Here is a 13,438-nt window from a genome sequence, read left to right on the forward strand (position 1 = left end):
GAACGCTGCCGACCCTCTGAGGGCACCTCTTGTGCCAGGGCAGCAGGAGAGAGGGAGGCTGGTGAGGAAGCATGGAGTGATGGGGGGAGAGGGGGAGAGTGAGGGGACAACAAGAAGCAATTTTAGACGGTACTTTTTCAGTGAAGTTTTTTTAGCCCAGATCAGGTTTGTGCCCAGCACCTGGCTGAAACCTCCCCTGCAGCCTCCTACTCCCTAAGTCAGAGACTGACCTTTTCGGGTACCCCAGCAGATCCACTGCGGCCACAAATCAAGTTGTCAGCAAGTCCAGGGTAGTGGCTGAGGCAGTCCCTTTGTTTGATGATGGTGACGGTGGCTTCACGTAACGTGGCAGCGGGTGTTTTGTAGCCCCAGCCGGCTATGCTGCACGCGGTCCCACCAGGGACTTTTGATTTTTCAAAGGAAATGGTCCTAACGTAGCTGTTGCTCGTGGCATTGCCTTTCAGCTGGGCAAGGGGACAGAAAATACAGAAATAAGCGCTTGGTCTGTAAATGCTCGGTGGCAAAGGTTGTCCCCTCCCGCTCCAGGGTTACAGCCCAGCCCTGCATGTCGGGCAGATGGGACCATGCAGGTGCTCCAGGCAGGTAGTTACCTTCAGCAAGAGGATGTCGTTTCCCTTCTTAGGACTCATGAAATCTGGGTGACAGTGATACTCTTGGACTTCAAATGTTTGCCAGCTTTCCTCTCTCTTCTGGATTGTGTGGGCTCCAAGGATGACAGTCAGAGGTTTGTGTCTGGTAAAATCAAGCACAACGTATGTCACTAGCTTTCTCCTGTCTTCCCTGGTAACATGGAGGCACATCTCCCAGGGGCACGGCCAGGAGAGACTGGCTGGGCTTTAAAGAAGAATGATGGAAGCATGGAGCTCTGCCAGTGAATCTACCCAGCCAAGCGGCAGAGCAAGTTCCCGCAAGGGTTACTTGACCTCTGGATCTCGAGCTGAGCAGATTTGGTCCAATGCTGCTGCTGTGTACTAAGATATGTGGACGGTTGGTCCAGGCTTTGTAGGCCCAAGGAGGGGTTTCTGAATCGGGACCCTGCTCTGGGCCAATGTACCTTTACTGGCCTCTACATCATCTGCAGAAGGGGCTGCCTTGGGAAAATTGGGAAGGACCCTGGCTACGGGTGGGAGTCCCTCTCAATCTGGCAGGTGGGACTGGGGCATCCAGGCTCCTGGCTTCTGCTGATCCTTGTTTCTGCTGCCCAGATGTGGGGCCTGGCCCTGAGCCTGGCTTAGCGGCACCGGGGCCGAGCTGTCAGCCCTGAGGAGCGTAGCAGCTACACCCAGAGTCATGCACATCTAGAAGAGCCCTCTTGCCTCTCCATGCCCCAGTTTCTGCAGCTGGAGGGATGGAAGAGAGCTGGGCAAGCACCTTGCTCGTAAGAGATTACAAATTCTGATAACAGCCTTGGAGGTCTTTGGAGGCAGAAAGGGCAAAGCCTGGCACCGGCAAAGCCTGACACCAGCAGTCCCTGCTCTGCCAGCAGGTCAGTGACAGCAAGGGAAGAAGCCGGTCTGACTTCTCGTTGTTGATGTCTGGGAAGAATAAAACGAGTCATGGAGGGGGAATAAAAAAAGAAAGGTATCTGAACAGGGGCTGGGGAGGGACGTGGGGAAGGATGGCTCGAGGGAGAGCTGCAGGCAGACCCCTGCTGTTTTGGTGCTAGCCCCCACGGCCTTGCCCCGTCCCAGCAGCGCAGCCTGCGCTCCCTGCTGGCCCCAGCCGTGAACAAGTGATTCAAACCGTTAGACCTCCATCTAGGAGATGTCACCCAGATCATGGCAGTGCAACAATCTCATTGCACCAGCTGCTGTACGAACGTTGCAAAAACTTACCCGAAGCACTGAGCCGCTGTCATCACCCAGTTCGGGGCCACTAGGAAGCCTCCGCAGGACTGGTTGTTCTTTCCTTGCAGATAGGCCACGTAGGGTGTGGAGTGGGTCTTGGCTTCACGTCCTCCCTCCCTCCGAGTCCAGGAATAATCTGCAATGAACGGGACTGAGGATGAGGGGATCGGAGGGCACGGGGCGCGCTGTCTGGGGCTCTTCCTTCCCCAGCCCTCTCCCCGCCTCCGGGCCCCTCTACTTACTGGCTTTGACTGGGGGCCATGTCACCAGCAGGAGGGAGAGCAGGAGTTTCTGCAGGTGCTTCATCATAGCGTTCTCGGCTTCAGTGGGTCCCGTGGAGGTGAGGCTGCAGCTGGGGTCTCTTCCTGCTCCCAGCAAGGTTTTATAGCCTGAGACTAGACTCCAGGAAACCACAGAAGTCAGACTCATCTGATCAATCTATCTGCAAATTGCATGCCTCAGCGATCCGAGAGGGGAATTCAGTCAGCCTTAGCCTTGGGCATCAATCCACCTTCATCTTGGGCCTGATCTGGGGTATCTGATGTCCTTCTAAACCCAGAGCCAACGTTAACCCATTGTTTTCGAGCTGGAAGCTGTAGGGCGCTTATCCCCCCTCACTCATCACTTTGCCTGCCTGTGGCCTCTTCCCTTGCAGCTCCTCTTTGTTGTTGCGCACTTGCAAACTCTCTTGATTTTTATCACGAGCCTTGTAAGAACAAGCTCTTTCACGCGATGTACCAGTTCCAAAGGCCGTGCAGTGGCAGTTGAGGACCCTCCTGTTCTTTCTCAGTAGGTGTGGTCCTGGCTAATAGAGCCAAATTAGTGTCAGTGCCTTTATAACACCACACTGGTCGTGGCTGTGCGAGGGCAAGAAGTTGTCACGGCGGCTTCATGAGCGTGGCCCACGGCAGCGTGACCGCGGTCGTGCCGCCCCCCCCCGCCGTGAGGTCTCTGTTCCGCTGCCTTAGGGCTTTGCTTCGTACAGCAAGAGGCAGCATTTGAAGTGTTTCTTTCCAGATGTACTTGTTCACCGTTAAATTGGGGAGTTCGCTGGCTCTTACCAGCCAGTGTGAGAGAAGACAGGAGGACACGTCCTTGACCCTGACTTTCCCTCTGGTGTATTGAGGGGGGATGGAGTCGAGGGATGCAGGGTTGGGATTCTGCCCCTTCACTAGCTAGAGAGAACCCAAGGACACATCCCCCTGAAGATGCTGCTCTTCCTCGGTCGTGTCCAAGCGTCCCAGCCAGCGTTGCCCCTGGCAGGCAGTGATTTTTAAATGCCAAACGAGTGCCTTTCTGCGGTGCACGGTGGGGATCTGTTCTCCCTGGAGCAGGGCCCCCGGCAGCTGCACCTCTTCCTTCTCCAGCCCATGGTGACAGGGACCGTGCTGGGGGAAGGGCTGGTGGCAAATCACTGAACGCGCTCCCTCCACCCCCGGCCCCCGGGATGTCCCCTTGCCTCCCCACCGGCACCAGTGCACGGCTCCAGCGAGAGGTGGAAGATGGGCACGTCTATGCACTTGCTCCAGCAGCGGTTCCTTCCTTGGCTGTGACGAAATGGGGCTGATACGTCCTTGCTGCCGGTAAATTTGCTTTCCTATCTGCCCCCAGTGCCACGGGGCAAACCCCATTTTTAAGCTAAAAGCTGCCATTCTCGTGCAAAGACTGCAGCAGCTGGAGCTTCAAGGAAAAGCCTGACGTGACAAAGATTTGTACTACATAGATAAGCAGTTGCAGCATTTTCACTTGCCGATTTTCTAGCTGATAGCAGCTGTTAGCAGAAGCCCAAACCGTGGATCCTTCTCAGTTTCCCCAGGGTGGCATGGGTGCTGAAGGCAAAGGCGATATCGTTTCCCTTCGTTCCAGAGAAGAATAGGGAGAACGTAAGAGCAGACACCCAGGGCCGGACTGCAGGCCATCTCCTTCCTCTGACAGAGGTGGCTACTGGGAGCCTAGGAAAGGCTATGAGAACAGGGCAAGCACGCTGTTCCCTTGAACTGCACGCAGTTTCTGTACGTTTAAGGTTCCCTGCTGGGTTTCCCCGCAGCAAACCAGTCTGGTCTCTTCTTGAACTTGCACAGACATCCGTCATCCTGCACCAGGGAGTTCTGCAGCTCAGTTATTTACCAGTGCACTGTCTCTGCCCCTTGTCATCTCCTCCAGGAAAGAAGTGTCTAGCACTCCCCTATCTGCATACGAGAGACACCATCAGAAACTAGCTGGAACGAAGGAGACGAGGGCTCAGAGTTTAGGCAGGTTGCTTTACACCCAGTGCAGGAGGGGCTGGTGCAAGGTATTCAGGCTCTAGTGCAGGGGCTGTCTGAAAACGGTGCTAGAGCATCCTTTGCGGCGGGGAGAAGCTCACCTCTGAGCATCACCCAGCCGAGGGGAGAGTCGTAAAGCCCTTTTGGTTTTGTGCTGCTGCGAGAATAGATTCTGCTCGTGCTGTACTGCTAGGGCTGGGCTGGCCTTCCTGAGAGGGCCAGAACACACCAACAAGCCCCAAGGCAGACAGCTCCCAGCTAGGACTCGCCCTTGCCTTCTCCAGGGAGGGAGTCTAGCTCTCCCGGGATAGTTGGCATGGGAGGAAAGGAGCAAGTGGCGTGAGGTCAGGCATTTTTGTGAACCCAGGTCCTTTATCAACCCTTTCAGTACAATCCCTACAGAGACTGTATCTATGTCTCCACCCAGGACATCACGTTGCTGTTCAGGAGATGGAGGAGTGTGGCTGCTGGAGAATGGCAGAGGCAAAGACTGAAAGCACTGGTGTGCAACAGCTGGGATTTTGAGTACGGCTCCTCTCTGCGATCCTAAAGCCCCATCTCTGGGATCTCAGCCGCCACCTGCCCTACACCCAAGCGGGAGCAGAAACAGCACAGTCCACAAAAAGTCCAGCTCCCTTCACCTGCTAAAGCCTCTTACAGCTAAGACAGCTGAAAAGATTAGCCTGGTTTCCCCTGTGACCCAGCCTGCTGTCTTGGCTGCTGTCCTAGGGTGCGACATCCCCCAGGCATGAGGTCCCTGCAGAGGGGACAGTCATGACTTTGCAGGGGACGGCAGCTTTTGACCCCTGGTACCTGCTGACACACCGCACTCCGGCTGTCAGCTGCTCCGAGGCAGGCGCTGACGTTGCTGAAGTTGCTGAACGGAGTGCGTGCACATCACTTTTCCCAGCCCGTTTCTACCTGGGCAGTTTCTCTTCCTGCAACGCACTTATCTCCATCGCCCCAGGAGGGGCAACTGTAGCTCTCGTCCTCCAAGTCTGCCAGCAATTCAGTGGATGCAGAGCTAGAACTGCCTCTCTCCCAACAGGCTGACCTCTCACTTTGACCAGGTAGACCCTCCCTCCCTCCTCCCTGGGGACAAGGCACAAGAAAGGAGAAGACATACAAAATGCAGCTCTGAATTTACTGTGGCTGTTTAAGCGCAGGAAGGTTCAAGCAGGGACGGGGTTACCTCTGAAGGAAAGAGGGTCTGTTGCAGCACAGCCTTTTTCTGGTGCCATCTGGGAAGATCCCTGCTTCTGCCAGAGGGATTTGACATGGCCCTGAACTGGCTGCTGAGATGGGCAGGGAATGGGACAGCCAGCAGCCTCGGAAGAGAAAGAAGGGGACCCTTGTGTGCACCCATCAGGTCACTTGGGTTCCTAAGGAGAGAGGAGGGAGTCAAGCCTTCAGCAGGGGCAGGAAGGAAACCAGTGCAGTCTCCAGGGCTGCACCAACGCTGGAGCAAGTGCCGCTGCGGCTACTTCTTCAGGGTTTTTTTGATCCAGGGCAGGTAGTTGGAGATGTGGGTGTAGACCCCTGGCAGGGTGTCGTACCCGAAGGAAACAATGCTTTGTGCCACCTTATTGCATACCAGGGGTCCTCCAGAATCTCCCTGAGGACAGATGAGAGACGGGTTTTAGAGGCCTCTTCCCTGTGGGAACAGGTTTGACCTTGGTCCCTCCCTGCCCCGGCACTGGGCTGTGTCTCTGCTCCAGATCTGCGGCTCTGCTCCTGCCCCACATGCCCACCGTGCTGGAGGAGCTGTCTGGAGCAGGTGAGTTGGGGCTTTACCCCTGGGACTGCCCGTGGACCGTGGTGTCAGGGCCTCCAGAGAGCTAGTCCACATGGGAGCTACAAATCAAACGCTTGTCACCTCTCCTGGGAACCAGCTAAGTCTGTGCCAGCAGAAGCCCCTGAGAACCCGCCTGCCCCGTGGCCAAGCCCCCAGCCTGTCAGCAGCCCGTACCTGGCTGGAATCCCGGAGCTCGTGGAAGCTGCCGGCACAGACCATGCCGGTGTTGAGATGCGGGTAGAAGCGGATGCATTTCCCGCGACTGTAGATGGAGACTTTGGTATCAAAGAGCTTGTTGGTTGCCTGGTCATCATCGATCGATCACCCGGCTATGCTGCACTTGGTGCCCGTGGGGAGGTCGCTGCCGGTCTTGGGCAGTGGAATGGTCTTGACGTAGTCATTGAGATTGGCTTTTGCTGTCGGCTGGGAGAAAGCACGGTTTTTGGAGAAGGCTGTGAGCAGAACAGCTGAAGGACACTTCGTGCGCGGAGATCTAGCAGGACATACAGCCCTGCAAGCTCTGGTGAGCGGCTGCAAATAGGGCATGCGGCTCCAAGCCCTGCCCACGGTTCCCTCCCAGGTCCCTCCCATCCCTGCCTGCACTCATGGGCAGAAGCAGGTGATGGTTTGCAGAAGAAGCTAAGAGCAAGAATGCGCTCTGCCCCAGCCCCAGCCTACCCTCCGACCCACCGCCTGCTGCAGGACTGCCTTGCCTTCAGCAGCATCATTAGACACAGTGTCTGGGTCGTATTCAGGGTGCTGCTGGGTCATTTCTGGTTCTTGGATGTTGTGAGCCCCCAGGATGACCGTGGCATTCCCGGCCGTGGCAGCGGAGGGGAGAAGGGGGGAAAACAGGTTGGGTCTCACCTGCATCCCTCCCCTTTTGCAGGCAGGTGGGGAGAGCTGCTCAGCACAGGAGGAAGAGGAACCTCCTCCAAAATTACTCCAGTGATGGACCTCACAGGTTAGGGGAGGAAGAAGGGGATAAAGCCCCTGTATGAAGTACTCACCCCAGGCAGTGTGCGGCTGTCATCACTCAGTCAGCGGCCACCAGGAAGGCTTCGCAGGCTAACATCCCTGCCTTCGGGTATGCCATGTAAGGGTGGGAGTGGGGCTGAGCCTCGTGGCCCCCCCAAAACCTGACCCTGTAGAGCAAGACGCCCCACCGCAGGATGAGCCGGTGGCTGCTGAGGTCAGAGCCCAGACCAGCAGCCTCACTCGCAGCAGCCTGCGGCACCAGCTTAGTGGCACTGGCCCACGGGCAGGGAAGCAGGAGCAGCAGGGCCAGCAGTGGCTGGGGCTGGAGCTGGCACATCTCTCCCCACAGCTGGACACTCCTTCCAAAATATGTGGAAGTCTGAGTCTCCTAGTGCCCAAGGGCTGGTTTCATACCCTGGGGCCAGCTGTACCCAGCAGCCAGGAAACCATGTGTGATGGCCTGATTGCGCTAATCAGAGCCGTGCAGCATCCCTGCAGGTCTATCTGCATCTCCGCTGCCCTCGCCTGCTCACATGCCCCACACGCCCTGCGGCTGTGATTGATGAGTGATAGAGCCAGGGCAGAGAGACGTGGTATGTCACAGCCCCAAAGCCTCAGGGGTGCTGAGGAGAGGTGTCTTAGGGTATTTTTGAGGTGTGATTTAGCATTTCTCCTGCAGTTTGGCTGCAGGACAAATCACGTCCACCTGCTTCGAAGCATGGCGTCTTCGAGCTCTGGCAATCAGGCTGTCTCATACTGCACCTTCAGTAGTTCACGGCACTTGCTCCTGGGGGTGGTCTGGTCACTTCATGCTTTGTTGGCGAGTGCGATGACTTGCAGATGCTCTTTCCCCCTCTGTGGTTTCCCCTCTGCAGCTGGTCTGGACACAGGACAAATCACGTCCACCTGCTTCGAAGCATGGCGTCTTCGAGCTCTGGCAATCAGGCTGTCTCATACTGCACCTTCAGTAGTTCACGGCACTTGCTCCTGGGGGTGGTCTGGTCACTTCATGCTTTGTTGGCGAGTGCGATGACTTGCAGATGCTCTTTCCCCCTCTGTGGTTTCCCCTCTGCAGCTGGTCTGGACAAGGGCACATCCATGACTTGCAGATGCTCTTTTCGCCTCTATGGTTTCCCCTCTGCAGCTGGTCTGGACAAGGGCACATCTGTTCAAATGGGAGCAGGGGAAGCCTTCATCTACCCTGCTCTGGATTCTCTCCCTTCCCTGACCTGCAAATCAGGCTGCAATTGCTGTCTTCACCTTGCCCCTAGCAAAGTGTGATTTGGTTAAATGTTAAACTGAGCACCCATCCTGCTGCACTTGTCCCTTCCTGGCCTTGTGGTCCTCAACAGAAACCACCATCGGGCTGCCCCAGGTGACCCGGTTTCAAAGAGGTGACCAAATCTTTGTGTCAAGAGCATGGACCTGGGACTCAGGACACCTGCGTTCTTCCTGTTCCTGGCTCTCCCACTGCCTTAGCTGGTGGCTGTCTGCACTTTCCTTCTGATCTTCGAGCCTCCGATTGCCTAAGTGTGTCCTGTGATGGCAGCTGAGATTGTCTTTTGTGTGAAGAGCTGCTTGACGCTCAGGCTGCAACCTCAGAGGGAGCTGTGCCATACAGTCCTGTGTTGTTTAAAGTTGTCCTTCCTGTCGGCACTTCCAAGCCCTTGTCTACCTTAATTTTCCCCACTGCCAGGTTGTCGCAGTTTGCCGCGTCGTTTCTTGCTCCCTGGGGCTTGTGGGCAGTTGCGTGCCCACAGCAAAGCGTAAATCTCTTAGGGTTAATGCTGTGTGAAGTGTCGGCTCTGCGCAGGAGGGATTGCACGTTGCATACTGGAAGGACATCTTTTCCATGCTCAGAGACTTTCAACAACTCTTGACTCTGCTCCAGCACAAGAGCATCTGAGGGGCTGGGACAGCCGTGGCAGAGAGGGGTCACAGAGGAGGGGGCAGGGTGCCACCCTGGGGCCGCGCAGCCTCTCTGCTGCCACAAGGACAAAAGCTGTCATGAGAGCACAGCCAGGTTCTGCACACCTCCTGCACCCAGCCTCATCCCTCCTATTTTGAGTGTTGGTCGGGATTAAACCTTCCCTCAAATGCTCTCCAGAAATTTTCTCTGAGCCCTGAAGTCCAGCCCTTTCCCTTGCTTTGCCCCGTCGGCACCAAAATCTGGCTTAGGGGCAAACCAGCAGGCAATCGCTCGGCCACGGCCGCTGCTCATCCCCAGAGGCTGTGCTTATGTGACAAGAGGGACAGAGCCCAAGAGCATGGAAGTGCCACTGGCTTGCGTGAGCACTTGCAAGGTAGGGCAGCCAGGCGTCTGGCCAGCATGCCAGTTGATAAAACTGGAACGGTGCTCTCCTTTCCTCTCATGCCCAATGAAGCTGTGGGCAGCTACTCCAAAACACCTTCCTCTACTGTGTAGATGAACAATCTGCTAGAGAAAGGATGGGGAGAGCTGGTGAGGGAGGGGGTAATGCCTCCTTTTAATCGCTGGAGTACTTGCAATCTGGTTCACCTAGACCTCCCAGAAGCTCTGGTTGAGGTCACTACAGATTCTCTGCAGGCATCTGGTTTAAATAAGCTAATTTGGGCTTGTAACTGCAGCCAGGAACTGATGAAAAACCACAACAGACAAAGGCAATAGAACAATTAGCACTCTGAGGCTTCAGTGCCCCCCCGCCCAGTCCTTGGTCCTGCTATTGGGAGATTTTTCTACCCAAAGACCCTGTCTGTGTGCCCATTGCCTGGGACACTTTCTGCCAAGGGGGACTCAGGGGACTCAGCAAAGGTTCCTCAGGGGCCTGCATGTCACTTGAAGAAAATGAGGCTTGCTTTAATCCTAAATCACCATCTCTGGAGCAGTCTCTGGCTACCAGTCCTAATGCAGGTCTGTGACAAGTGGTTTAAACTCAGCTCTGCCTGCCCAAGACACGATACCAGCTTTGCTTCAGGTTAAAAAGCACATACAGCTCCAAGGCTCCCAGCAAGGGAGAGTGGATCGGGAGGAAGATCTGCCCTAAAAACCCCTCTGGCACGCAGTAAGGGTGCTGCTTTGCGGCAGACATGCCCTGCGCGGGCAGCGCTGCCGGGCCTGGCACAAGCACAGCGCTTAGGTGCTGTCATTGCCTCTGCTCACAGCGTGGCCGGCGAGCTGGTGCTGGGCTGATTTTGCCATCTCGGATAAGATGCCCTCTGGCACCCTGCTCGCGGGCCAGAGAGGGACAACACTGGTCTCTGCCAGCCCTTCCTCCCCTGCCTGCTTGGGCCAGTCCTCCTTGTTCCCAGGCAGGGCTCAAAGCTGGGGACTCTGGGCAAGCTGACAGCAGGGTACCCAGGCTGGGGGCAAGCTGACAGGGCAAGTGGCCCAGAAGAGCACCAGGGAGGCAGTGGGGCTGATCTGCCGGTTAGTCTGCATTGCTGGGAGGAGGGCATTTGAGGGAGAGCTGCGGTATGAGAATGGAAAACCCCTGAAACAGTTCCTGGAAATAAAATCAGAGTATGTGTGTAGGTATAAACAAACCAACAGATAAATCTACCCCTCTCTTACTGCCCAGAGCAGTCTCCAGCACATCAGAAGAGACACTGGGCTCGTGGTAGGGCTGTACTAACTCGGGCGGGGAGATCTGGGAGCATGGGCTATCCTGCATGCCAGTCCTTGGGCATCACAGCTTTTGTTTGATGAAAAGCTTACTCCCAAATACAGGCCCCCCACTGCACTCTGAGCCCTAGTTTCTCTCTGTGAGCAGCAGCTCCCTCCATGAGTCTGTATCCTGCAGTAACCTTGTGCAAAGGTCTTGCTTTCTCCTTGATCCTAAGCTGAAAGCTCCAAGCTCAGATGCCCGGGGCCATTCGAGTTTACTCACTGCCCTGTAACAGCCAGTGGGTCAGCAGTACCGGCGCCAGGCTAAGCTGCAGACAGTAGAAACCAGACAGCAGTTCTCAGCCCCAAACTGCTTAGTATTCTTCTGTATAACAAGCAGGGAGGAGAAACAGCAGGTGGAAGAAGTGATGCACAGGGCGGTAAGCAGCAGAGCTTGGAATAAATTTATGCTCTCCAGACACAGCGCAGCAGCACCAGCCCCGCTGCCAGTAACCACATTGCCCTGCCCCAGCCAGGCAGCGCTAACCGCAGGGAGGTGTGTTGCTTGTCCTTCCTCTACAGTGCCCAGGTTAGGTTTCAAACCAGCCCGATTTCCTCTGCGTGGTGCTTGGAACCACACCCCTGCCAGCTCCCCCTTGCGCGGGCATCACCCTGCTGTTTACGCCCAGCCACCCGTTTCCTGGGCGAGGACTGGTTCCTCCCTGCCATCCCCGCATGAACATGGGAAGAAACAGCTCTCAGCTGTGAGCCTGTGGCGACAAGTCCGGCATCGATGAGCTCCCATGAGGGATTTTATGGGTCCTGCACAGGGGACCCTAGGCCAGAGGCTCCAGCCAGGTCTCTGGAGCAGCCTCGTGGCCTTGGTCACGCCATGCTGACCACGGCTGGCCATCCCACACTGAGTGGGGGTGGCGGGAGCACCGTGCAGCTCCCTCCCTCCTGGGGACGTGTCTGCTTGCTGGAGACATGGTTACAGGGCAGAAGATGCTAGGGGAAAGCTGAGCTTGTCCCAGGCACGGTAGGAGAGATGGTGCTGGGCATGGTGTTTGGAGACCAGGCACTGAGCTGGTCCAGCTTCTCCAGCCCCTCTGAGCTACCCAGGCCAAAATCCAGCCCCAGGGAGGGGAGGGATTGCTTCTCTGGCAGTTGCCAGTGGCTGTCAGAAGCTGCATGAAATGCCACACTAAAGAAGAAGTGAGACTCGGGAGTTTGCATTTGTAGCATGCTCGCTCTGGAGGGATGCTGAGGGATGAGCCCTTCCAAAGCTCCCGTCCTACAGGCACTGAGCACTGGAAACGCTCAGTGCCTTTCACTGCAGATCAGCCAAAAGGTCAAAATCTCAAACCTGTTGTAAAGGAGGGAAAGGTGTGACACCATGGGAGGCAGGGTCTGGGCTGGCCCACTGATGGTGTGTTTTACCAGGATGACTTCCAAGTAATTATCTTTTTTTGGGGGGGTGGGGAGGGGCATTTTATGCAGCTCTTTGCTTTCTGTTTAATGTTTTTGCATTGAGGAAATGGAAGTTTCTCAAGAAAAGCCACTTTAAAAAAATCAACAAAACTTTGCCATTTAATGTCATTAATGTGGTCTAAAGGAGATGATCCTGAAATTTTCTCTTTCATGTTCTTGTTTTCCTTCAAATCCAGAGATGCACTGCAGAGACTTTTCCTACAGAGACCCACCATCACCACCACCCAATTTCAATGAACTGATGCCCAGGCACAACAACTCTGCCTGGGACAATTCTTTGAGCACCATGAAGGGCTAGGTCTCCAGGGTTTGGTGTCAGCTCAAGTCAGAGCGGCCTTGCTGGCTCTTCCCAGCTCTTCTGGGGCCAGAAGCATCCTGCCACGTTGGGGACTGGGATGTGCCACTGGAAAGATGACCGCCTGCTGCTGCACAGTAGAAGAGACCAAAGCTGAGAAATGCAACCAACCAACTGCCAGGAGCGATCAGTCATTTTTAAACCAGCACAACTCCACCCTTCCTGGAGCAGAAAAACACCTGCGGGCAAATGGATACCTTGGCTGATGTTGGGCTGTGCTGGGGCTACACAGCGGGGAGAGGATGGGTGGGTGGGGAGGTAGGGAGAGAGCCTTGTGGGACAGCGATGGGGATGCCAGCTGTCCATGAGCCAGCCTGGCTAGGCCCACCAGGAAGAGCTCTCCACAGAGCTTCACCCAGGGATTTTTTTTAATCAGAATGTCTGAAAACACAAGTTTTAATCAGGACTTTTTCCTGCAGCAGCACAGCAGGAAAACCTCAACAGAAATCATTGATATTTTATCTCGCATTTGTAACTTGCTGTCTTCCCCCCCGCGGCTGCTCGCGGCCCCCCACAATCTGGAGCTGGACGCCCTCACGGGAGCAGGCAGTCTCAGGGCAGGAGTGACCGGGCATGCCACTGGCCACAAATCCAGGGAGCCAGGCATCCCCCCGCCCGGCTCCCCTCTGGGCCTCCCTGTCTGCAGACAAACTCTTCCCTCAGCGGCTGAGGTGCTTTTGCCTTCCCGTTGGCCTCGGTAGGAGCAGGCTGTGGAGGGCTCCAGGGCTTCTGCTGCTAAGGTGCCTCATCTCGGCATCTGTGAGCACCTGCTATGGCCACAGCTCTGGCAGAGGGTTCAGGGGGCTGCAGCTGGCCCCCATATCTCGCCTGGTCCTTCCAAGCCCAGCACTCAGCAGCTATCAGGCAGTTTCAAGTAGATTCTGGTCTTGATCTGAAAGAAAGAGATGAGAAACGTTGCAGGACAGGGTGTCCCTCCGCCGCCCCCCTTCATTTCAAAGAAAGAACATCTGAACTGAAATGGCAGCAAAGGAGAAGTACCGAGATAAAGCTCAGCCTGTGTCTGTACTGATAGCAATGGGGAGCCGCTGCGGAACAACAGGAGCTCTCCCTCGTGCAGGTGCCTGGCTGAAGGGGAGACTCGTT

The 13,438-nt window shown here is 55.9% G+C and overlaps 2 protein-coding genes across 2 annotated transcripts in view; both read right to left on the minus strand.

Moving 5' to 3' along the window:
• The window catches only part of LOC104073233 (chymase-like), a 2,781-nt gene extending 607 nt beyond the window's left edge, over positions 1 to 2,174 (minus strand). The window contains exons 1-4 of the mRNA XM_009572933.1: positions 2,111 to 2,174; positions 1,857 to 2,004; positions 612 to 753; positions 231 to 464 (exon numbers count right to left, since the gene is read on the minus strand). Of these exons, the coding sequence (XP_009571228.1) occupies positions 231 to 464; positions 612 to 753; positions 1,857 to 2,004; positions 2,111 to 2,174 (588 nt within the window). The remainder of the gene's footprint in view (positions 1 to 230; positions 465 to 611; positions 754 to 1,856; positions 2,005 to 2,110) is intronic.
• Positions 2,175 to 5,612: 3,438 nt separating this feature from the next.
• Positions 5,613 to 7,242, minus strand: LOC104073234 (mast cell protease 1A-like). Its single transcript, XM_009572934.1, is given in 7 exon segments — positions 5,613 to 5,747; positions 6,102 to 6,350; positions 6,636 to 6,747; positions 6,941 to 7,059; positions 7,061 to 7,105; positions 7,107 to 7,164; positions 7,166 to 7,242. Coding segments are annotated over 7 exon segments (795 nt in total).
• Positions 7,243 to 13,438: the final 6,196 nt, after the last annotated feature.

Source organism: Fulmarus glacialis, unplaced genomic scaffold, assembly GCF_000690835.1.
Source record: "Fulmarus glacialis isolate BGI_N327 unplaced genomic scaffold, ASM69083v1 scaffold14152, whole genome shotgun sequence".
Lineage (NCBI taxonomy): Eukaryota > Metazoa > Chordata > Aves > Procellariiformes > Procellariidae > Fulmarus > Fulmarus glacialis.